General features: G+C 41.0%; 1 protein-coding gene across 1 annotated transcript in view; it reads right to left on the bottom strand.

The window, feature by feature from the left end:
- Nucleotides 1–22,692, bottom strand: part of LOC121514308 (low-density lipoprotein receptor class A domain-containing protein 4-like) — an 87,307-nt gene extending 64,615 nt beyond the window's left edge. Inside the window, exon 1 of the mRNA XM_041794472.1 lies at nt 22,322–22,692. Coding sequence (XP_041650406.1) covers nt 22,322–22,415 — 94 coding nt within the window. The 5' untranslated portion in view covers nt 22,416–22,692. The remainder of the gene's footprint in view (nt 1–22,321) is intronic.
- Nucleotides 22,693–27,002: the final 4,310 nt, after the last annotated feature.

Genomic DNA, 27,002 nt, shown 5'->3' with positions numbered 1-27,002 from the left:
AACCAATTCATTGGGCATCTTTTTGAGTGATATGTTTTTACGGTTTGCTCTTTACTCCAGGTAAAAATCTGGATTTTGAAACAGAATTATAGAATATTGTATCAGGGCCAGATACTGAATACAGTACATGGAGCTGAGACAGCTGAGAGGGCATAACTGTGTCTGTGAAGGGCTAACACACGCTGTACTAGAGCTCCCAGACATTCGGCGAGACTAGCAGACATTGAAAGCAGCACCATATTAACAGAGGGAAGGCAATTTGGCGTTTGAAATGGGACTCCCACCCACATACTCACAAAAATACAGGGATACAATTCATCATGGGAAGCAGGTTTCTTACGAGGAGCCATAAACTGTTCCCATTAAGATTCCTGTCTCATGAAAATATAATTGCAGTAAATGAGCAGTACAGGGTGCTGCATAACTGGTAGGGGACTGAGCGTTTATAGAAAGAATCATCATTACAATCCCAAATGCTCAGAATTTTTGACAATCCAAGAAATTAGAGGTTGTGAATTTTAAGGGTTTCTAGATAAAGACATCTTTCATGCTAAGGTGTAAAATTCTCAGTGGGGTCCTTTTATAAAGCCTAACCTGGGTGATCCGCTGGGTTAATCCGGCTGGCAGATGGGGCAGACCGTGGGTAAGCAGGGGTAAGTAGGGGCCGTGTATTGCAGTGGTGCTGGGACGGCACTGGGCTGGGCCAAGCAGGATGCTGTGACTATGACCTATATTAATAATTCACACGTAGGATCCTCATACTGCACGGAGCAGGAGCCCTAATCATCATTAGCAACGCTAGCCATGAGCCACGTTAGCTTCCAGCAGAATGTCAAGCGTAAAGATCAGAGACAGGAGATAGACGGCTGGAAAGTTTGCAATCCGGTCGGCTCTGTACCTCCTCCGTGTGATTAAAAGAGCCGTGTGGGTGCGTGCTGGCAAACTTGAAAAAGTGGAAAGAATCAGCACAAATAGAAACTTCAAACCTGAGTCAGATGATTTCAGTAATTCTGTTTCCAATTCACATCAGTCTGTTCAATATGGGTTGAAAAAGAAACTTATAACACCATCACTCAAAACAACACAGGACACAGGGCCCACAGAAGGGGATACATGACGAGAACTTTTAAAGTCAAGAGTGGTGATACTAGTCTAGCCCAGTGGTTCTCAACATGGGGGTTGGGACCCCCTTGGAGGTTGAGAGGCACTGAGAGGGGTCTCCAGATGCCTCAAAAAGACTTACAGTATTCTTTTTAATAACACATTTGCCAAACTTTAACCTGTTTTCATCACTTTTCCCAAGCAATTTTGCCAAATTTAACACATTTCTGCCACTTAAAACCCATTTTTTGCCCATTTTAAATCCTTTACAGCTATTTTGTCTGCCTGTTTTTGCCAAATCCACACTAATTCTTGCCACTGTCTGCCTGTTGTTGCTTCTGTTGACCCATTATAACCACTTTTTCTGCCCATTTTTTTACTCATTTTAACCACAAAAAAACAAAACATCCCAAAAGTAAACTCAGACTTGACTCCTGCCTGGCTGTGGCTGCTACAAAAACAATTTCAAAATGGATAGGCTCGACAACCATTCAGACTGAATTTGGTCAGGTTATCATTTTCAATATCCCTTGTAAAAATGGGATACTTCAGTATTTTTGAAGTTGAGTACAGTAGTGGTGGTATAGCCTCCAGTGATTTTAGTGAGCATTGCTCCTTTAAGAAGGACTGGCCGGTTGTACTGGCCAGTAATCAAGGCTATACAGTGTAACAAGAAACAAAAGAAACCAAATCAGAGTCTGAAAGAAAGCAGACTGAGGCCCGCTTTCTTAGTTAGCTGTTTCTGTTTGACTGACTGCTTTCACACCAGCCCAAACACACTACACTAACGTTTGTCTAAACCAGATGAAACACAGCAGGTATGAAAATACCCTTAAACTATCCTTTATTTTCATGACAATTAGTCTGCGTGCATCAACAACATAACTCTACATCATTTAAAGTTTAAAAGCAGTAATCCTCATCATCACAGAGCAATGCTCAGCCTCAATTAAGATCCATACATGTCCTGTGAAAGCTTGTAAAAAGATTGCATCGTTGATTATAAAGACTTCATATTACAGTGCACTGTGAAGGATGCTATGCCCAGGTCTGCAGGGCCCTGAAATGTCCAGAAAGAATCCCAGCTGACCCACTATCTTTTTAGGGGAAATGTGAGATTGTGTGTGGCGCCATGACTTCTCTGAGCTCCAGTAGTTCATATTCATGCTAACTGTACTAAAACTTTAGGCGCAGTTGAAATGCACACGCTTATAGAAATGAGGAGGTCATGTGTGGCTAAAAAGTTTCGTCAGCCGTCTAGAAGCTGCTCAGCTGTGCAGTGGCGAGTCTGCCGACCTTGACCAAAACACTGTGTGCTGTAAAGTTTTTGTAAAGTCTGTGGTAACTAAAGCAGCACAATAAAGTTATCTGAGCATCTTAAACTAAAGCCTGAAGCAAAAGGAGAAGTGGGCTGAAATGTAGTCCCTACAGTATCCCATAGCAGAACAAAGGACTTCAGGGGAGAGACTTTACAGATACAGTGGCTTATCATCGTCAAAGATATGATGCACAGAAAAATGTTTAACTGTTGCGCTTCACAATCTCTTCTGGGCTTATATTCTGGCTAGCTGACTGAGAGACGATACTTAATTCATCATTAATACTTGTGGTCTCAATTTGATCACAAAATTGTGGCCACAACCATGCAGCCCTACACCAAACAACAGAAAAGTATTAGTGGTATCAGTAAGAGGTCAGATGTGAGGGGAGTATCAATATCACTTACTTCTTTCTATCTGTAATGCCTAGTCCTATGTCTGCAAATTAAGCATGCTGACAAGGACTGCAATTTATTAAGACATTTCAGAATTTAGCATGACAATGTCAAACTAAAACACTTTGCATCAAAGCTTCATAAGCATCTGGGACCTCTTATAAAGGCAGAAGACAAGGAGAGAAGGAAGCAGGAGAGGAGGGAGGAGGAAAGGAGAGGAGAGGGTCTGTGTTATGGTAGGGGGTTGGGAGTCAAAGAGGCAGGCCTGACCAGACAGCCACAGTCTTCCTCTGACCCCCTGTCTGCGTCTGTGTTTGTGTGTCCCCTCTCCCCAGCCAGACAATAGAGCAGGCCCTATGCCTGATTGGGGTCAGCTGGTGGCTGCCGGGGGGAGAGGAGGAGGAGCAGGAGAAGGAGGAGGAGGGAGAGAGGTGGGGGTGGTAGGTATCAGACACCGCTGTCTGACTTGCGTGTCTGGATGTGAAGGGAGAGGGACCAAAAATCAGACAGCCGTCTGAATTTGCAGCAGAGAGGGGAACAATGAATCTGTTTACATGGACTCAGGTATCCCAGTCATGAGCCTTATCCTGGTTTTGATCAGGTTCAGGATATGGTGTTCACATGCACACAGAGAAACCTGATTATTCATATCCCTGGATAAATACAAGTATGCTGGTTTCTGATTACTGCTTCTTATCTGTGCAGGAGCCTGTGATGTCGATTCTTTGTACAACACAAACCACAGCAATTATGAAATCAGAGGAAAATGAAAACCCATCTGTAATAGTTGGAAACCAGTGTCCTGTAGCTCGTTCACCACAGACTTCAATTGGTCAGCAGTTTAATGATGCATTCCAATTCTACCACCTAGACTTCCAATTATATTTCATTCTTTCTCCTCCAAAGGACAAAACTCAGTTTCTCTGGCGCTCCAGAAGTCAGACCCTCTCATTGCTGATGCCAGGTTTGTTGTCCTGATGGGTTTGCCTGCTCAGGTAGTCGGTGACTGTTAGAAAACAGGGTCATAAACAGAGTTATACATGGGAAAGCACCTCGATTTATTTCTGAGCTTAACAGGGAGCAAAATCAAATTTCTTAATATCTGCATACAGACTCGTTGTGATTTCTGAAATCAGGATATAACGTTTACATGCCCAAACACAGAGCAGGATGCTTAAAAAACCTGATCAAAACCAGGATACTTAAGTATATACCCACTTAGTGAAGGACAGGAGGAGAGAGGAGAGGAGGCTACGGGCTATCAGGGCTTCTTTTTCTGACTCCCACACACATATTTTGCCACTTGACTCCAGGCAGAGAGGTCAAACTAGGTTAAACGTTTTAAAAAAAATTTTAAAATACCCCTCAGACATCTCTAGATAAAGTTGGTTACAATCTGTGTAAGGTTGGCAAAATGCTCTCTATCCTTACATATCATCTAGCATGTAGGTTGCTCTTCCCAACACTTAAATAAGTTGTTAGGTGTACCTATTCAACTGTTCGTTAATGCAAATGTCTGATCAGCCAATCGCATGGCAACAATCAATGCTTTTATGCATGTAGGCATGGTCTGAAGTTCAAACCAAGGATCACAATCAAGAAGAAAGGGGCTTTTATTGACTTTGAACATGTCATGGTTATTTGTGGTCAGGCTTTTGTGTTGCTGAAACCAAAATCTGATCCTACCATTCAAATGCCACAGCAGAAATCGAGACCTATCAGAGCAGATAACACTTTTCCAGTCTCTTATTATCAAATTTCAGGGAACATGCAGAAAATCTGACAGTAAATCTTACACTTAAATATCTTTTTTCAACACCCTCTTTGTATTTTAAGACCCCATTCATCTACTATTTCCAACCAGTCATACTGGTGACATGGTTAATGTATGCTGTGTGCAGGTTCTAAAATAAAAACATGACAAGATAGAAAAGAAAATTCAGGGATCTGTTATAACAGTAAGCAAATAAAGCTCTCTTTGAGATGCGAGCGCTTCCATTAACAGACTCAGTGTTAGTATTACACGAAGCAAAAGCTGCTTTTTATTTTCAAAAACCAAGTATCAGCCTAAGCCATGGCTTCTCTTCAGACCACTTCTCAAAAAACATGCATTAACCTGTCATTTACATGCACACTAAGCTGCACAAGGAGAGAGCTTTCAGGGGCCCAGCCAAACTGGGGGTCCATGGAGTTCAGGCAAATCATAGTCTACTGTAAAGTTAAGATATAGTAGCCATATTTTATTCTAAACGGGAAAATACCCACTCCTATCAAAGGAACAAAAATGTGTTTTATTTATTTGTTTGTTTATGCTGTAGTAAAAATATAGCATTTAAAAAAACGTAAGCCCTTTTCTTAAAACAGACTCACCTTTGAATTGGTGATGATAACCATTCTGATGAGCAAACTGACCTTAACCATTTCAAAAGTAATGTCAGACTTCATAGCTAAGACATGATGTGCACAAACATCAGGATGACTGAAAATAAAGCAGAAAAGCTGAGACTACATTCATGGAAAATAAATAACTGTCTAAAAGTCCTATTCGTCACTAAATTGACTTATCAAGACTTATCAACTGTTTAAGTCTCCACAGGCACCATGAATGTTGATGAGCTTGTTTGAACTGTAGACTTAGTTTCTGTTCTTAGCTGACATCAGTGAAAACCAGCGTGCTCTTGTAGCAGCCCGTCTGATTCAAGGTTTGATGTGCTGCTAGTTCAGAGGTGCTGCTCTGCCTATTTCAGCTGTAGCTGGTGGTTATTTCAGTTATTTTTGCTTTTTTATCAGCTTGAACCAACCTGGTCATTCTCCTTTGACCTCTGCCTTCAATAAGGCATTTTGGCCCAGAGACCTGCTGCTGACAAGATACCTTCTCATTTTCAGACCATCATCTGTAAACTCTACAGATCTGTGTGTGTTATAATCCCATTGATCAGCAGTTTGTGAAATACTCAGACCAGCCCGCCTTACTCCGGCACTCTCAGACTAAATCACCTTTCTCCTCTATCCTGATGCTCACTTTGAACTTCAGCAGATCGTCTCAACCATGTCAGCATACCAAATACCATGTGATGTGACCCCATGTGATTGTCTGATCAGATATTTGCGTGGATGAGCAGTTGAACAAGTATACCTAATAAAGTGATCACCGAGACTAAATATATCAAAGGAAATTAAATTCCACTGCAGACTACAGAGCAAAATCCTGGGTTGTTGCGTTGTTTTTCATTCTAAACACAAAGGCTACTTGTTCCCCCTTTATATCTCTACCTCTATCTCGTTCTCCCTCTCTGCCTGAGGTGTAATCCAGTGTAATTTCCTGTGATAAGGTCAGATCCAGAGCAAAGCCTTGTTAGGGGGCAGCTAGCCGCCCAGCTGGCACAGGATGTGGATTTAACCCCCTTTGGCAGTGCAGTAGAGGGGTGATGAGGAGGTACGGCAGGGACAGAGAAGCAGAGATGATACAAGACGGAGGGAAAAACTGGTTTGTAACGCTCAGTTACTCTAAACAAGGAAGTAAAGAGAGATTTCACGGCAGTGTGAGATACTGACGTTAAACAAACCTTAAGGCTCCTTATGTCCAAGTGAAAACAAAGAAATGGTTTAAAAATTGAAAAATGCAGCCAGCTGAAGAGCACTTCAATTTGAAGTGCCTCACAAAACTTTAGATATGATTTCTACAGACTCTTTTGTGAAGGTGAGATTCTTTTGAAACAACAAACAGATGTTAACTACATGGCTCTCTGAAAGCCACTAGACTGTAAAAAAAAAAGCCATCATTTTACCTTTAAAAACACAGTAGCTACTGGTCTACGCTGCTCTGAGCCTTGAGGGAGCAGCGACTTCTTGTTTTTTTATGGTTAAATAGCTGCTTTTGTGCAGACAGAAGAAGAAACAACTCTTCGTTTTTTCGTTAGGGATCTTACATAAACATGAAAGTTAAAAGCTTAAATGGTCCTTTTTTCAGGCTTGATTAGAAAAAGTCTTTCAGAGGATGACTTAAATCATTGACTACATGTTCAACAAGTTTATCCGTTCAATACCACAAGCACATTATAGCAGTTTCTACATTCCTGCAGCTTCAATTCCAGTCCAATTGAGGTGTTTTTTTGCAGTGAGAGGCGTTGTTATGATGCTAGGCAACACGCAACTGCGTGTCAATCATTTCACATAACAGCAGTTATAATAAGGCAATAAAACAGCAACAAGAAGCACATATCACAGAAGAGGCTCATTCTCTCATGGTCAGTGTCTTCTTGTGATAGGACACAAGGAATTTGTGGAATCTGTGTCAGACATGGCTGCTTATAAAACCTTTGTTTCAGCTTTACTGACATGCACAGTCTGATCATGTTTGTATTATCACCTGAGACGGACTTTACTTCAACATTAAGAGTAGACCATCATCTTTAAAATAACCAATGACCACACGGGAGCATGTGGCTAGAAACCCCCGTATGGATACGTTTATGACAATGCACATTGGAAACAACAAAGTTAGTTCAAAGGCAAAAAAAAAACTATAGTAGCATAAATGTCAGTATGAGGGTGCAACAAGCTTTATGCTGTAGAGGAGGAGGCTGGGGTGGAGGAGGTTAAGCTTTGCTAGCAGCAGCAATTAATGCAAGCAAGGTTTGGTGAGAAGTACGCCATGTCTAAATACACCGCTGTGATGAGAGAAAGAGCTGTGATTGGCAGTGGGAACTGGGAGGCAATAATTAGGATTGGCTGGCCGTCAGCAGATCACAGCTGGGCGTATGACTACTGTGTCCTGCATGAGCTAATGCTAGGCTTCAGTAAATCATTACTGAAAGAGTACAAAGATGACTGAGAAGCAGGATTTTTTTTTGCAACTTCTGCATAAAGGTAATTTATTCTTACATTTGTGCATAAAATGTGCACCAGACCATCTGTGCTGCAAAAATGTCACTTAAAGTGGAATTTTAACTTACCTTAAAGAAAAAAGAAATATTGTCATTCCAATAACATTTCGATTAAATGTTCAGCCCTAATCCACAAGCAAATCAATCTCCAGTTGATTTCAATTGGTCTAACATGTTCACATGCATTTTAGTCTAAAACACAATAATCTGACATTTTCTAACCGCAGATTGTGGAGTTTGCCTGCCATTTTGGTAATCAAGAACCTACCGAATGTTAAGAACTTGAAACTTAAATTTGTTGGCTTAGTGTTAATGCTGATATTGTTTAATATTTAATAACCTCGCATTGAAGTTCAAAGTTCTGATACTGTGGCAGCTTTAGTCCCCGTTCCATACAATGCACAGGTTAAAGAGTCCATTAGTAAAGATCTCCACCATGGAGCTTATCAGGTCAGGCAGTGTGGTAAATCAGCACATTTCACGCGGGATTCTCGTGATCTGGCAAATCCAGCTGCCTCACAAGGTCAACATAAAGTGGGCAGACTAGTGGAGTGATGTAAATACATAGGAGGAGTTATGGTGGATGATCTGTCTATGCTTTCTTTGTGTGAGGGACAGATTAAATGTCAGGGATTCATGCTAAAGGTTCTCTTGAGTAAGTGTATTTTTAGGCTACCTTGATACTAAAGTTCCCGACTGCAGTGATCCCGCACAGCTCTGCAGACCGCCTCCAACACTGCTTTGGAAACTTTACAGTGTAAGCCTCTCCAAAATCCAAGGAAAATCCTGCAAACCACTTGAAGAGACATGTCATTATTCCACTGTCTGGGTGTTCCTGCACACATAAACAAACGGATTACCTTAAATCTGACAAACAGCAGGCGGCACAGCCTTTTAAATTCTTTTTCCCCCCATAAGATGTGAAACAGCAGTTTTTACTTCAATGTAATAATCACTTCTTTGCCTCATGTAAGGAGAAAGATGAGGCATGCAGTGAGACTGAGTTCACCGAGGGTAATAAATATAGCAGCCAGTTTATGTGTCTGAATTCTGAGAAAAATAAATTTGCCATAAGGGGAAAAAAGCCATAAATTCCTTGCGTGCTATCTGCCAAAGTGTTCCTGATTGACTGTAATGTGTCCCATCTACAGTCCTGGAGTCATGAGATGTCTGCAGACAGTGTGGCTGATTCATTCACTTCTTAGCATCTCAGACAGACTCCTTAATATCTCAGACAGTCCAACTGTGTGTAAATAGATGTTGACTGAGACAGCAGGCTACTAACCACCCCCAACCACCACCATCACACACACACATACATTTGACGGATGGCCTGTCTTCAAACACACTGGGACTACAAATCTGCCCTGGTCCCAAGGGCATTTTGGGAACTAAGGGAGGAGGTCTGGGGTGTGTGCAAGGGGTTGGGGGTGCAGAAACTAGACACAAAGGGAGTCCCGCAGCAGCCAGTGACGGGGTTGTGAATGCTGTTTGGGCTGCAGCACTAAATGAAGGGGCTGCAGGCTGAAGTAGAGGGACACCAGGAATGACCTTTGGACTTCAGAAGTCTCAGCCTGAACTTGACCTGCTGAGCTGCAGTGAGCCGAGCTGCCCTGGGCTGAGTTTTCCACAGCGTTTGAAGCTTCAAGGTTTGTCAGTTTGATTCCAAAAACACCAGGTTGCATGGCCTCAAGATAGGAATAATGGGGAAGGATCTCTGGATGCTGGTCAAGCTTATTTAAGGCAGAAAAAAAAACACACAAAAAGCCATTAATGCTAGCCCTGCAGAGCTACTTGACATGATGCAGCTTAAAACATCTAGGACAGAAGTGAGAGGCTCAGTAATGCAGAGACAAAGACACTCTCAGGCTAAACAAACAAGGGAAGTCACACTCGAACCTCACAGCCTCTGTCCACTTTGCTGCTCTGCACCTCAACAGGCATGAAAGCTAATAGAACAAATTAAGTTAACAGTTAGCATTACTCACCAACATGCACTGTGGTCACACCAGCCAAACTAACATGATGACTGCATACAAACACAACAGGAGCAAAAACAAACAAACAAACAAACCCCTCATGTAAGCACTGCTCCAAAGAGCTCTCATCATGTACGCTTTCAGTAGTAAGTCTTTTTTCTGAAGTTGAGTTAGTATCTCAATGTTCGATCTACAGACGGTTCCTTATTTCCTTCAAAATAAAATGTTTATCTGAACAGGAAGAAAGAAACTCACGACAGTACAATCTACAAAGTAAAGCATAACAACCGTCTCAGTTTCTTGAGAAAGTCTTTGAGCTAAACCGGATTACTTAGAGAAAACAACCAACATGAACTCCTATAAAGTAATAAGCTGAGAGTCTGTGGACCTCAGTGAGTCATTTTGTACATGCACTCCTGCCCATTTCTTACATCAGTGTTCTCAACTGGTCCGGCTTCAGGACCCACCAGTCTGCAACAGATCGCGACCCAAGTTTCCAAGAAATTTTCAACAATGCATTTTTAGTTAATTGAATATGTTGCAGTTTGTAGTATGATTGGGCCAAAACGCCTGATAAAAAAAAAAGAAAAGGGGAAAAAAGGACAAATTTTATACCCTCTTTCCTCATAATTATGTGTCCATTTTTGCCAGTTTTCCAGAGAACTTGTGAAATTACTTCATTGTCATGAGAAAAGTAGCCATTTATTGAAAGAAAATGAGATAAATTAGTTTAAATTTTAACCAAACATTTAAATGTACCTGATTCCAACGTAAAACGGGGCAAAATAAAAGGTATCGATGCATGTCCAATAAGGACTTCAGGACTTTTGCCACCATTTTCTTTTCAGACACCTAGTCGCGACCCACTGAAAACTTCTCCACGACCCACTTTTAGGTCCCGACCCACCAGTTGAGAACCACTGTCTTACATGTAATGGTGCATTTGACTAATAGATGGTGCATTTGAATAATAAATCTATAAGTCAACATCATAATGTTAAGGATGCACAATTTTACCACCAGTTTCAGCAGATATTAGCTCAAAAAGTTGATTTGATATCAGCAGGAATGAAAATCAGCTGAATTTTACAACCAATAAGCTGCCAGACTCAGTCGATATGGGGAGTAAATATTGACGATGGGTACGAACAAGTTCTGGGCTGGATGAACAGACTGAAGTCTTTTTCTTGGTAAATCCTTGTTTCTTCAGTTCAAAACTGACTGAAGTTTTAGCTCTACACTACTCATGCACAACTGATATTACATAATCATATAAAAGGCTGCAATTATTTTGCATTAGTAAGTACATGAAAGGTTTACAAAAATGGCTTTAGGAAGGCCTTTAAGTTAACAATAGTCCCACTACAGCATTCTGTAGAAATAACTTTATTTTTTCTTTTTTAAAGTGGCATTATCTTGAAAGCAGTACTGAAAAAAAATCAGGGTTTGCAAATTTTTCGTGCTACATTATATTTGTATAATTTCAGTTGAGGAATGCAAACTTCTAAACTATCATTATCCTCTGCTTTTTCCTCCATAACCAAGCAAGTACACTCATATCATTCATGTATTATATTTTTATCACAATCATCACAAACTTGTAATGCTGTCTGATTTAATCGCCAATGCACATCTTAACTATATCAAAATATCGGTATTTATACCTGCACTGCAAAACTGAATTTGTAAATATCTACATACCAGACATCAGCAAAAATACAATAACTACTTGCACCCCTAAATAAAACCGATCTCCTGGGTGCAGATGGCCTAGCAGTAGGTCATGCCCCATGCACGCAGGCTGCTTGGGTTGATGGTTGCATGGTTTCCCCCCAACCTCTCATACCTGATCCAACTCTATCCACTGTCCTCCTTTCTAAAATAAAGTCATAAAAAGACCAAAACTCCTGGAATTAATAGGATTTTAAAAATTTAAGTAATGGTAACTGAAAACCAAAAATCTGCAATAAATCACGATTGTAAACTGAATTGACAGACATGCCTAGTTGAAGACGAGGGTTATGAAAATGGGGAATGAATGTAGAGTGAAGCAAGGGAATCATTTTAGCAGCTGTAGCAGTAGTTTCAGGAGAAAACCTATACTTTCTTCAAATCACTTTCCAATGTGGATCCCGGTGTACTGGGCTCTCTACCTGAGTATGTGCTTATTACCTGGGCCAGCAGAGTGCATGTGCAGGTCAGCTCAGTGGTGTGAAAACAGGGTCTGGGGCCCCTCTGGCTTACATTAAAAGCAGCTCTTTCTTAACCCCCCTTAAGTTGAGCACCACTGTTCACAGCTGTAACCCCACAGCTCAGGAGAGGTGGCAGACTAAATAAGACTCCACTGAGAGACGCTAACCAAGTGTAGAAATTCCCTGTGAAATTAATTACAGAAGCAGTGATCGCAAAAAGAAGTCTGTCTGGAGGACAGAAAAAAGCCTTCTTTTTAAATGCTGCTGTTCTGTTGCCATTGCCACTCCCCTCCCTGAGGTCCCAGAATTATTCAGTTTTTCCAGACTTGGAGTTTGAAGTCACAGTTTTTTTCTAGGTTAATTACTAAAATTCATTAATAATAAAACTAAATAAAAAAACAAACTAATTTCAAATCAACAACACCTTCACAAACAAACCAAACAAAAAAGAGGCATAAAAACAAACCCCAAACAAACAACAAAGAGCTTAGTGAGAGATTGGATTGGCTGTCTGGCAGGAGACTGCAGGGTAAATATTGGCTGAGCCTGAGAGTGGCTGTCTATGCGTGTGTATATGGATGTGTGTATATGTGCGTGTGTGTGCGTATAACTAGGCGTAAATGTGTGTGCGCGTGCTGAAGTGTGCATCTTCGTACGTGTCTGAGAGAGAGTCAACAAGTAGCCGAGTGCGTGTTTGGCCTGAGGTAGTTGACAGATGACCCTGCTGCCACCTACACACTAACACCACTCATACACGGGATTACAGATCAGGCCGTTTACATCCGTCTGGCTGGCTGGCCCCTGCTGCAGGCTAACTGTTACATACACACAGACGCAGACAGTCACTCAAGTCCCTGACACTTGGACTCGGGCCTTTCCCAAGAGGCGAGGGCATGTATACAGCTATACTGCTACGTGTGAGGAAGCAAAAACACAAGACAGATATTCTCAGAATATGCCATGCAATGTTTCCTTACTGTCTCACGGTGGAAGAATGGTAGCAGAGTTTTGGTGCCGATGCTAAGAGGATACCTCGAGATGAAAAAGGTAAATAAACCCCCCAAAAAGGATGGCAATGTTTCAAAGAACTGTGCATCATCAATTTAAGCACTCTGATTTTAATTTCCTATACAATTGATCACAAAATATATTTGTGTTGAGCCAACTAGTCAAAACATGAGTAAATACTTTTTTGTAAACAAACTTCACAATGCAACGTAGCACTGTAGGCCTTTTTTGCAGGTAAGTGTCCACCTTCCTGAGCTAAAGTAGCCACTCAATGCTTTGGTTATATGCAAATATAACCTGACCCAGCCTCTGGATAACATTTTTCTCATTTTCTAGATCAAAATAGTCCAATTCACACTGCCTATGAGATACCATGGTGCTAGAGCAGTCAGCAGTTGTTTATATCACATTAAAGAAGCAGAGATGCAGTAGTCATTAAGATCAGAGACAGTGGCAAATAGAGGCAGGTGACTGTGTTATAGCTTAGACAGTGTATTTGACCGGGATTGTTGGCCTGAACTGAGAAAAAAGTCAGTAATTACTCTAACAGACACATATTTCTGGTGCAGACAGAAATCAAAGTTTCCACAGTCACAGGACATGTCTTCTAAGGCAGTGATACTCAACCCTTTCAGTCCGCGACCCCCCAAATAAATGTGCCAGAGACCAGGGACCCCCACTCTACCTGAAGGTGGTTCAACACAGCCATGCACATTTAAGATAGTCATCCGCAGACAAGGTCACCCATTAGGGGGGTGAATGGGAGAGCTTTCTGGGGTCCAGCCAAACTGGGAGACCATGGAGGTCAGCAAAATCATGATCCATTAAAAAGGTAAGCTGTGATATCCATATTGTGTATCTAACCTGATAAAATAACCACTCATATCAAAGAAACAAAAATCTTTTTTTTTAATCATATGTGTAGTAAATAGCCTTCTAAAAATATAAGTCCCTTTTGTTGACAAAAAAAAATTAAAATGGGTTAAAAATTGCTAGAACGGGTTAGTAATGGCTAAAAAGTCAAAAAAAAGTGGTGAAATTGGATTTCAATAGTAGCAGAAATGGGTTAGAAACGGCAACAATTACTTAAAAATGGCAATAAAGTGAAAAAATGGGCATATATATATATAGTGGTAAAAAGGAGTTCAAAAGTGACTGAAATGGCTCTAAATTGGCAAAAATATGTGAAAACTTGGTGAAAAAAGTTGAACTGAATTAAAAATTTGATATAAACTGGCAAAAAAAAGGGCTAAATAAGAAAGAAAAAGGCAGATACTGGCAGAAATTGGTTAAACTAGCAAAAATTGGTATATCAGATAGTGAAATGTTGGCAAAATTCTGTGTAAAAATTGGTAAAAAGGGCTTAATATTGGCAATAATGGACAAATAGAGGCAACATCAGGCTTAAGTGGCAAGAATTGGTTTAAAGTGGCAAAAACAGGCAGAAAAAAGGTGTTTGGAAGGGTTTAAAATGGACTAAAATAGATGTTCAATTGCAAAAATGTGTTCAAATTGATGGGAAAATTGATGAAAATAGGTTAAAATTGGTGTAAAGTGGCAACAGTGTAATTTGAAAAATATTCTTAGTTTTTTAGGGAATCTGGGACCTCCTCTTAGTGTCTCGCGACACCCAAGGGGGTCCCGACCCCAAGGTTGAGAACCCCTGTTCTAAGGTACAATACAGAGAATCCTAGTAATAAAGTGTCAAAACTAATTTTAAAAAATAAGAATTATCCATGTCATAAATTAGTCTAAGTATGCACTTGTACGGACACCAGGTGTCAGTATTGATTACAAGCCTAAGTATGTGAATTAGCAGTGAATCAATCCCATGATTCCCTACTTCCCTAAACATCATCTTCTGCTGTTTTGATTGTGAGACCCCTGGCAGTAGATTTACATACTTAGTGTTTGTAAGTCTATTTGATCATTGCACAACCAAATATAGCCAGTTTCACTGTTGGGACAGACTGTAGGGCAGGGATAAGAAACTGGTGGCACAGTGGCCACATCCGGCCCCCAGAACATTATTAAATTCAAAACATGCAGAGGAAAAACATTTTTTGTTTTTTTTTAATACTCCCTACAGCAAAACAATTGAGACTGAAACAATTTAATCAGGAATGGCTTTATGTTTCATCCATTTTTCTGAAATCCACCTTTCAGGCATTTAGCAAATATAATGCATGTTAAAAATGTATTTATCAGTCCATTCTTTCCTGTTAAATTTGCCGTTTTCTTTTGAAACAGGGGTTTTGGGAGGGCAATTTTCTTATTTGTGTTTTTTTCACTTACCAGTACAAAGCATATTAGCATCAAACCCAGCGACAGACAACATGACAGCCACAGAAATATTCAACTAAAAAAATCTCAATCGCCCCCTAGTGGCTGGCTGCGATATAGTGACTGATCTCAATGTTAGAGCCTGAAAACTACATGTTTTTGAAAGGAAATAAGAACATTTAAATAATAGTATTTTTAACCAGACCATTTTTAAAAACATGTTTAGTGTATATGAGAGTGCGACTCCAGAAAAATCTGGCCCTTGTACAAATGAAGTTGATGACCCTCGCTGAAGGGGCTCAGCAGGTAGAGTTAGTTGTCCTGCAAAAGGCTGTGGGTTTGAACCTCAGCTCCTGCAGCCACATGTTGATGTGCAAAACATTAAACCACAGTTTGCTCCCATAAAAATGTATACGGATGGATGCATTTAAATGGGATTAGCTAATACTGAAGGACAAATCCTCTATAGCAACTTCTGCAGTAAGTGTGTGAATGGGTAGGTGTGACCTGCTGTGTAAGAGTGCTTTGAGTAGTCAGACGACTACTAAAGTGCTATACAAGCTCAAGTCCTTTTACCATTGACCACAGAACACCAGATAATCACAGGGATGCTATAGTCAATAGACCAGAACAGCTTTCCAGCCAATTTCTAAAGAAGAGTATGCCTCTTTCCATTTGCCCCTAAAAAAGTCTTGGCAAGGTTAAGATTGGAAACCAGGCCCGGACAACAAAATTTAAATTTTGAAAACTAAAATCTAGATATTTTCAGAAATATTGACCAGGCTTAATATTCATCAACACAGATTGGTAGGGGTTGGAAGTTCTTGCAAACAGATCAGATTACTCTGTATGTTTACACACTCTTCTGCAAAGCTGAATTACTTCCAAAGCACATGTAAATCCAACTAAAATTGACCTAAAATTGAGGTGAAACTTAAAAACCTAATGTTTTGCATATGCTCTACAGTTTCTGCTCTGAGCATTAATGCGTGGCAGAGCAGAAGTTGCACTGACATGTGCCCATATTCCCTCAAGCCAGGGGAAAAGTATGAATAGCATCTTAAAAAAAAAAGCATCGAGTGTGTACAAAATATACAGAGCTAAAAAGTTAGCTCATGTTGTCAATGTTTGACATAGAGTTTGGTGCTTGCTAACTTGTTCGCAAGGATCCACAGTAACAAGTTGAATCGTGGCATATTACCACCTGTCATGGCGGAGTCAGACTTCTCAGGAGTGCTGCATGATTAAACTAACCACAACTGAGATGTCAGGCTGTGCAGTAACATCAATGAAAGGCTTTGTTTCTGTCTTAAGTAGGCTAGTACTTAAAAGGTCTACAAAAACGCCTGTAGAAAAGTCTTTAAGTCTATAATAGTGCTACTACTGAACTATGTAAAAGTACCTTTATTTAAAAAAAATGACGCTACTTAATATTTGTATGTTATGAGCAGTGAAATGCACACTTTAAAACTATCATTATTCTCTGCATTTTCCTTGCTAACTAAGCTCTTGATACAATTCATATATTATATCGAGGGATGCACGATTTGGGATTTTTGCCGATATCTGATGTGTCGATATTCACAAATTAGTTTCAGCCAATACCAATAATGATACCAATATTTAAGTGTAGTTCAGGCCTAAAACTTCAGTCCCTAAAACTGACTATTTAAAGTTTGAGGCTGAACAATTCAGTACTTAAAACACATTTTGAAGAGTGAGGAATGACTATGACTAAGGCCCCGTCCACACCAAAGGAACGCCAAAGTTTTTGTCGTATTGGCATTTCATCCACACAGAAACGGAGTTCTGGGAGGCCGTAAATGAGACTTTTTGAAACCAGGTCCCAGAGTGAACAAATCTGTAAATGCTTACCGTTTCGTCTCTGTGTAGACAGCTAACCGCATCTTTCTTTAAACATTTACGTCACACATAGCATAGCCCACTTACGCCGCATGCGCATGTCGAACCAAAACAATAATGGGGAATAACAGGGGTGTGTTTGTGCTGCAGAAGCTGCTGAGCTTATTTTGGCTTTTCCAGCAAAATCTGATGTTCCTTTACCACCACTGAGAACAGCAGACTCCGTGTTCTTAAATCCAACGCGGAGAACAACCAAAAGGGTAACTAAGAGAACATTTGTGGCGGTTTTCTGTGATCTTCTTCTCCCTTTTGGTGTATTTCAGTGGCAGCAATACAGCGCCACATACAGGCTTGGCATACTTACTACAGCGTTTTCAGTGGTTCTGTGCTTATGCAGACATTTCCTTAAACTATCCTGTATTTACAGAAAACGTCTTCAAAACAAAACGGAAATATAACGTTTTTATCTCTGTGTGGACAAGGCCTTAAGTAAAAGACTTCATCTGCCGCAGGGCTGTTGGTCCTGCCAAAAACTCTACGAAGTATTTGGTTGTTAGGCGAGTAACAGTACTGTGCAGAAGTTTTAGGCATGTTCAGCGCTAACGGTTCTTCACAGGTCCTGATGTTCCACAACCCCGGGCTGAAGAGAGAAGGGAGGGTAGCCAGAGTCAGTGTCGACACATTTGACATGTACATGTGTGTTGCTCAGCAGCCAAGGTCGAGCTTAACAGCATTTCTTGTGTCCGGGCCTTTGCACCCCTGGTAATACCCCCAGCAACCACCAACAGTTTTCAGGTGCTTAGAACACACACACGACAACCAGGGGGTTGTGGCAACCCTCCTACCCACCCTAACAGTACCCTAGGCTATGTTTTAGCACCACATCTACCCATAACTCCACCCTAAAGCTGTGGTTTTTGTTTTGTTTTCATCAGATTATTTTCCCATGCCCTTGGTAATGTACAAAGACATCCAGAGCATGACCTGGGTTGTGCCAATCCTCCTTCCTGCCCGATGGGGCCCTCAAGTGGGCATACTAGCATTACACGCCTTACTTCAGCCTCAAATTTCAGCCTAAACATGCCTAAAACTTCTGGACACTACTATAGGCAGAATTTTTATAGCCTAAATTTCAGCAGTATTGTTTATATCTGCAGATACACATGCATACTTAATTACATTGCAATTGCAATACTGTCTGGGATAACTGCCATTGCACATTATTACCAAATGGTGCAGCGCTGCCTCCCAGTACACTGGGAGAGCAACTGCCTAATAGAGCTGTAAGCTTGACTATAATGCAGGGATGCATGATATTATCAGACAGATATCGGTATCAGCAGATATCAAAATTTCTGCCGATATTTATATCCAATATTTTGGACGTGCATATCAGCATAAATCAACTGTAAAACTGGCCGTATATACTAATGAATTAGTGGAGTTTTAGGCTGGGAAGACAGACTTATGAAAGTTGAGATCTTTTTCTTTTCTTAAGAAAAAGTTTGTTTCTTTTTTCATCCTCAAACCTAAAATTGTGTTCAAAGGACTAGATTTTAGTTGTGTAAAACATATCTTAATATCGATATCAATATCGGCTAAAATGAATCTGTAAATATCGGCATATCAGATATTGGCAAAAATCCAATACCGTGCATCCCTACTTAAATGCATGCAAACACACTGATTCCTATCACACCTCACACCTTAGGAAAAATCTGGCAAGAAAACCTTTAGAACAATCAAAAAATCAGGACTTTTCTTACTGGGGTAATGGGGCCCCTGCTTTGGTCTAACAAAAATTCAGCAAAGCAAGAAACCAAGCCTTTATTATGTTTTCCTCTAATCCAAAGACACATAAGTTCCTTAGTAGTTTAAAGTTATTTCATCCTGTTCTAATCATGAAATCAAGCCTCTTCCTAAATACCTTCCTTGATCAACAGCGAACACTCACTTTTCTTCAAGACTCCTTGGAGAATCCATATCACAAAATAAACCACTGAGCTGCCATTAAGATGACATCTCTTGATTGAAAAAAGAAATGGATATTTGCATTATGTGGAAGAGAAATGGCCTCACACAGTTGGCATGCCTGCTTGTTAAACGCTGACAGGGCTGATAAGAGTAAGAGTCAATACTGGATTAAATGGCATAAAAGTGAAAAATGTTTGACTTTGCTCTCACCATACAGGGACTATATCATCACGCAGAAGCCTAACTTTCTATTAGATTGGATTTGCGAGTGATAGCATTCATCAGTGGATATGTAAACACGGGTCCAGGTTTAAACAGGAGTTTCTGAGCATGCTCTGACACGGCTGACAGTAGGTTAAAGCTACAGAACCTGCATGTGTACAGTAAATCTTTATGAAGCTGTGGTGTTTGACCTCAGGACTCTATAATATGTCAGGACTTTATAATACCACACCTAGAATACAAGATAACTGCAACACACAGTGAATCTGAGCCCAGCACAAGCTAGAGACTAACACTTGTTAAAGGTCCTTTTCTTTCATATCCTACATGTGAATCCCCGCGTGTAGGCAGAGGTTCGACTCCTGGCCATGACACACTGTCTGCGCTGTGATCCCTCCATGTTCGGAGTCCCTTTCAATTTTTTCCTCCTCGTCTGAATAAAGAGGAAACACACCAGTGAGACCGCCCGCTCAGCTTAAAAAAAAAAAAAAAAAGGAAAAAAAGGCAGACTGTAGCTCTTTTCTTCAGCCAGAGAAATCATCAAAGCATGAGCTACATTATTCAGCCTTTGCCGAGTCTGCATGACAACACAGCCGACAAACAAGAGCTCTTTTCAAACCAGACGGCCACTACGGTAGGACACAGCTATTTCAAACCACTTGTGAATGGAGCTCCCTCCAACTAGTGAGACGTTAGGATGACAAGTATTGAAAATATCAATGCCAGCATTCATGTGGAGACAAACACAGATGAATGCATAATCTTATTTACATTTCATCTCTCATTATATTAACTGCAAATATCTGTAATGGCAATTATGTGTCTCTTGCAGCTCACTTTAGAAGTCTGAGGCAGCTCTCCTGGATTATCTAATTAGTCTCTCTCGGCTGTATCACTGTGTCTGTGGATGCACCGGCTCATGCCTGACTATGTGCGTTTTTCCTGGCTAGCAATACGATGATGCCACAGAAAACGAACGGTCGCACACCAGTTTGTCTGCCAGAAAAACGCACACACTTCTTGGTTACAATGTGGCGTCAGCACAACCACCCACGGCTGCCAAATCTGAATCTAATATCCTGCGTTCACCTCACGTTGCCCAGGCCTGGCCCTCAGCCCCAATGGAAATTACACATCACTGTAACTCTGTCCGTCCGTCTGTAGCTTGTCTGTGTGTCTGTCTCTCAATATGTCTGCCCGTCTAGCTTCAGATGTGTGTCTACATCTCTGTTTATATCTCTGTCGGTACTTGTCTGGCTGCCTGCTTATAAATCTACCCGCCTGTCTGCATGTCTGCTATGTGCCCATCTCCTGTTTATTTGTCTTTGGCGGTCTGTCTGCAGATCTGTCAGAATGGATACATGCACTGTCTGTCTGGCTGTCCCCTGCGTTACTGCCTGTCTGTCTGCCTGCCTGAATGCCTGCATGTGTCTGTCTCTGCTTCAGTCATAAAGAGGAACATCTGCAGTGGATCTAGCAGGCAGCAGCATTAGGGCAGAGCTGATAATGATAGTTTCTCTCTGAGCTGCTCACAAGGCAGACAGACATAACATACCATTCCAGCGTTTCCTGTCTATGCTGACAGGCAAACTATTTAACCCTCTGTGGTGATGCCTCAGAGCATATGCACAGCCGGCCAGGCTCTATGAGGCTAAATGTGTCTTAGCACTAAAAAATAGCCTCTGTGGCAGGATGTGGCTTGAAAAGCAAACTTTTTGCAACTCAAAATAAATATTTCTTGTTAAAAATCCCTACTGTAGCTCTTCCAATATAACAGAAACTTTAAAAAGCCTGCACAGACCTACGCTAAAAGGTTAAAGATTTGTGCTTACTGCAAGGCAAGTAAAAGGTAGGCTATGTCACTGTCTCCTGACCACAATAACCTGCAACCAGACAAAGTGTGATACAATCACTGTTGATACGACTTTGACAGTAGGGCTGGGCCACATGGAGCAAAAATGGCATTTGCATGATAAATATATCTTTATGCTTTTTGTTTTCTGTAAAGAAATAACAAATGATCATCTAAACATTAGAATAATACACTCTGAAATGGTTCTATCAGACCTGTTAGATACAATAGACGACACTCTTTTGTTTCAAGCATCAACAACTGCAGATATACTCATAAAAAGTGTCTTAATTGTACAAAAACACTGGTAATAGTTCCTTGCCCTATGCTCTTTAATGCCATGCATTTCCAAATAAGATAATCACCATTATTTTATTGATCCGTAATATCAAAAAAGACATCAGAAAGTACAAAACTTAACTATCTTCAGTTAAATTTTTTTTCCAAAACAAGAGAACAATGTCTAAATTGCTCAAATAAGTTGGCAACATTGGACCTGGGTGGGTGAAAGTTGCAAGTCCTCACTGTTTCACCACACTTTCCCAAATGTTGCAAAAAAACTTGTGCAATTTTGACACTTGCAGCAGGAATCTTCCTATATATTTTTTAATCATTTTAACAATAAATGACCCTATAGTGGGTGTTGAGAACTTTTATGCTGCCTTGGTATCAAACAGACATCAATATAGTCACTACTATATTGGTTATCTTGTGGTCAGTTTGCACGGTGCTGTCACTATGCTCTTCACGAACCATTAAGGCTAGCATTCACTGTTTCTTCAAAACAACTCATTCAATATTGCAATCACAAAAGCTCAGATGAAGTCAGAAGAAACCTACAGCTTTATATTGAAATATCCTACGCTACAGCTATCGACATAAACGGTGTCGTCTTTATGTCTAAACAAACTGGACGTATTGCCCAGCCCTAACTGAGAACATTTTAACTCTTAGCCTACTAAAAACAGGCAACAAAGAGACCTTAAATTACTGTAAACCATGTCGTGTAAAGTCACCATAAAGTTTCTACTGGACATTTCAAACATAATAGCCCCTGCCGAGGTCTTATAGACACCATAAAGAACAAACGACCGAAGCAGGGTCAAGAGCAGAGTTTGTTTACCGTCTTGAAGCAAGACTTTGTCTGATTCTGTTGCCACACTTGAGACTGCAGCATACAACGGATTAACAAGGCACTAAAGTATCTGGGTGGGTTTTTAAGGTCAGGAGAAACTCGTGTTACTCACATATCTCCATTCCCTGTGGTTGGGAAGCGGTGCAGTTGCAGGAGCAGGTGACATTGGAGTTGCCGGGGGCGCCAGGGGCCGTTAGGTTTTGCATGGGGCTGGGCAGACCGGGACACCGCTCCGGGGAGAGAGCCGCCGCCACCGTCGGGGCCCCACGACGGGAAAACAACAGAAAACTTCCAGGCAGCGGCAGCTGAGTCCGCCGCTACGAGTAACTCCCGACAGTTTCGCGCTTATCCTCCTTGGTTCTTCTCACGCCATATTTGTCTCGGAGCGGCTCGGACAGAGAATTAGAAGGAGATCTGGGGACGAGCCATTGCCCGTGGCAAACGCATTGTATAGTTTTTCCGTTCCTTCCTTCGCCGCTGAGAGCAGCTGTCCTTCCTCTACTAGAGCAGAGCAGACACAGCGGGCTCAACACCCGCCCACTCGCTGACTGACAGACACTTTGGCCAATTAGAAAGCGAGAGGGGAGGGACTAAAGGATGTACAGAGAGATGCTGCATTCAGGAGCGAACGTGAAAAGCATTACTCAGTCTTTACCCAGAAAAAAAAAGACCAGTGAATGACATATTTCCTTACAGGACTGAAATGGAAATCTGTGAGATTACTTTGAAACATGTGAAAGGACTGATTAAGCTTGGTTAGTAGCAAACGATCTAAGCTCAGCCTCATTTTGATCTAAAAAAATGGTGAAAAATTGAAATTGCAAAAATCCATTTGTGTAAGGAACTTTAAGCTGTGACATGAGCCTCTTACTTGAATGATTGTGGTGCAAACATATTGCTAAATTTTCTTTTATTTCTATCCAAGCTCTTTGCAAATGTTTCAGATACTTAATTTTTTACTATTATGTAGGTGTTCTTGTATTTCTGTCACACTTCTGGGGTGAGGAGAACAGTATTTTGGCCTGTTGTATGTCTGCAGATGCATAAGAAAAATAATGACTACAATGTTAAATTCCTTTTAACCTTCAAAAAATATTCAAGAACTGAATCTATACAAGTCTTTAAACATAAATTATTACGATTTTTGTACAGACAGAATTACACTTATCACCAATGGAAAGTTTATTTTTTTCCTGGAGGCTTTATCAACATTGAAATAAGCATCCTTCAAATGACTGCAACGATTTGTTTATCCAGGGGCCCCTGTTTTTGGAGTCATGCTTGGTCCCAGGCTGTCTGGTGACAGTAGTTAATATTCATGAAGGCCTTTGCATACATTAGCTGCAGAATTGTTTAATTGGTTACTGTGCTGCTTGGCCATTCATAAACATTACAATTTCCACAGTGCTGCACCTGCTTAGTTATATACTAGTTATGTAGTTTGGTCAAAAGTCTTCACCATCAGCTCAACTGACAATAAAATGAGTACTGACCAGGTTATTTGTTTATAAATCAACTGTTTTTACTGTTGCCATGCAGAACAATGTGCAACATCTGATTTTTAAAGTCACAGCTCATGAGATTTAAACAGAAAAATTGTAATTTGTCAGCAAGAAGTGCGAGCTTTGCATTGGCATACATACTCTTTATGGGAAAATGGAGCTGTACAAGGAGGACTTGAAGGCAGCAGCAGAGAAGGGATGGGACGGGTTATATGTGTGTCTGGGCTACAGGAGGGTGGGTGTTCATGGGTGGGTTGGAGGGTGGTGTGTGGGGGGCTGACCTGACTCAGAGAGCTAGCAGATGGCTGGGTCTTGGTTGACAATGGCTGTGGGAGAGCAGAGCAGGGAAGAGGCAAGGGAAGGGGGGGGAAGGCAAGGCCGGGACTGGTCTGTCTGGTGTGTTATTTGGGGAGGGTGGGGAGAGCGCTTCGAGTTTCACTCCCTTGTTACGGCGGGCTGCAGCCAATGGAGACGGCCCTTTGAAGGGGCTAACCTTGAGGTGACCCCCCGCGCCAGTCTTGTGGTTCAGGGGCACATGTGCAGCAGAGGAGAACCCACCCCCCCCTCCCCACTCCCCCACCCACACCTCCTCATCAAACCCAACACATCCCCTGCAAGTCCAACAGTGCAACCCTCCCACCAAACACAGACTCACACTGTATCACAGGATCGTCTGCAGTCTATAAATAAACAGGCCTGTTCAAATCTGTGAGAAGCACTGAATGCCATCCTAGACCTGCAGGTTCCCAAACTGTGGTCCATAACCCATAAGAGGCCACTTAACAGCTTTAAAGTGGCCCTCCAACAGAGCATATACACTTTCAACTGATGATATACCAATCTAACTTCTACAGCTCTGCTACATATTTAATCCTAACCCATCTGATCTGATACCAGAGTTAAATTAATAACATTTATACCTCACTGTGAAGATGAGTCTGGGATCATTTATGTTTAACATTGAGTCCTAACAGCATGCAAGTGTGTCAGATCTCACATTGCATCACACAGCATCATACGCCTGCTAGCCACACTGCATCTGTTAAGATTTAATTCTCTGCCCTTTAAATTTCAGTTTTCCCTTGTTAAAAGTATGACAACTGGCCCTTTTAATTTGAATGCAGACAAATAGGAGGATGGCGTTTTGTACTGATGAACATTTGACGGCGTTGAGCTGAATGTTTTTCCTCCGTGATGACACAAATCAGAGTACAACTTTCAGTCATAGATGTGGATATTACACAGCTATTTCTACCTTGCAAAGCAAGGTAACAAGCTCTGTTGGGCAAGTAAATAAAAGAAAATTAAGCAAATATTCCTGACACTCCTGAGGCCTTGTCATCTCATTCTTTCCTTGTTCCTCACCTGTCTCAACACAGGCCTCAGAGAGGAAAATAGGAATGGGGGAAGGGGCAAAAAACATTGCACTACACTGCCTTGCATTGCGTTGCTCTGCACTACACTGCATCAAACTGCATTGCTTGTATGCTGTTAAGAAACTACAGTAGAAATCAGTGTCATCAGGCTTATTTTGCTTGCTCACATCACATCCAGTCAGGACTCATTAGAAGCCCCAGTCAGAAATAGTTTAAACAACTATAAATCCAAAAATAACTTCAGTTATTATTGTCTTCTGACAAACTTTGGACCACTTCCAACAGCATCACTCACCCTCTGCTGTCACAGTGAACTCTCATTTAGCTGCACTGTATGCGCAAAGCATCAGGAGCTGTACACACCTTTTTTAGCTTTGCTTTTTTGAGTCTCTAGTACTGTAGTTAAAATGTAGTGCACTTTAGTGAATTGATTCTTTGGTGGCACCTTAGGTCATTGCTGGTGTGTGATCAGTGGATGTTTTTAGCCTTTAGCATTCCACTGTGCTGTATTGTAACAGCCCCAAGTATCTGTAGTGAAGCTCCAAGCCTTTACATTTATTACATTGCTCATAAATGTTCTCATATGGTTTTGTACAGTGCCTTAGAAAACATTTACGTTCTGACAAACTAGTGCTCTGGTCCCAAGCATTTCATCGCTCAAACAATCACTGGAAGTCTCCCTGTCTTTACAATGCAGCTGACAAAGTGACTGCTTCATTTAGTCTGCCTCCTTTGTTTGTGCAAACTTGTGGTTAAACCGCCATCCCTCAGAACATGAACTGTGCATAATTTACTTGTAGTTGAGGAAGTTGCTGGTTTAGCAAGTGTGAAATACATCCAAAGTGCTTAGCCTTAGTTGTTTGCTCCTTCCACGCTATGCACAGGCCAACCAGAGAAGTAAGGTCAGTGACGCAGCATGAGCATGCTGCAGACACAGGGAGCGTAGAGCTGAACTGCATAGAGCAGGGGTCATCATCTACATTTTTACAACAAACATTTTGAGCTCATAAACCCATTAATGTTTACAGTTTTAGTCATAGTGAGATTAGTCTGGATGGCCTATACAGCTTTTGCCACCAGGGGGCAGCTGAGATATTTCAGCCTCATATTTTTCAATCATATTTCTGAGGCTGTGGTGTTGTCTGTCACTGGGTTTGATGCTTAGTATATGTTGTGTAGTGATTGGTTAATAAAAAAAAAAAGCTGCAGATCTATTGTTTAGATTGTCAGACAGGGAAAGTGTACTCTCAAAGTGCCTGAAGAGGAAAGATGACGCAGAAAACAACATCAATAATCAAGAATGGATAGATGATTCTGTGTTCGTTATGTATTATACATACTAATAACTGACTGATCCATTTTTGAGAAATTCACCAAACATTAAGCCAATCCAGATGGTACTTGTACAGTCTTCATTGTTTTTGGGACTGTTTTAAAGTCTGTAGGGACTTTCTTTAGATAAGAATTCTGAAATACCACAACATATTTTTTCATCAGCACTTTTTTTCTAAATTTAGTAATCTTCTGAAGGCTGGATGGGAAGCTATTAGGGGCCTTATGTGGCCCTCAGACCGCCGGTTGATGATCACTGGCATAGAGGATTGGCGTTATGGTTCAGCTCACTTTCCCAGATATCCAATTCCCATCTGAATCATCAGACTGCTCTCCAACAGAGCTCATCTGTGCCCGAAATCAAAGAAAAAGTCAAAGGCACAAGACTGTGTACATATTTCTTTGCAAGGATGAAGGAACAACATATCCCATAACACATTGGGATTCATTATCATTAATTGTTAAGGATTGTTTTTTAGTTTTTAAAGACATATATGCACCTTTTTCATGCCCATCTTTATTGTAGTGTTTACATTTTAAATGATAAAGTTGTAATATATAGTAGTTTGCATTATGCTTCATA

This window comes from Cheilinus undulatus, linkage group 8, assembly GCF_018320785.1.
Source record: "Cheilinus undulatus linkage group 8, ASM1832078v1, whole genome shotgun sequence".
NCBI classification, from domain to species: Eukaryota; Metazoa; Chordata; class Actinopteri; order Labriformes; family Labridae; genus Cheilinus; species Cheilinus undulatus.
This window is presented reverse-complemented; position numbering and strand designations above follow the sequence as displayed.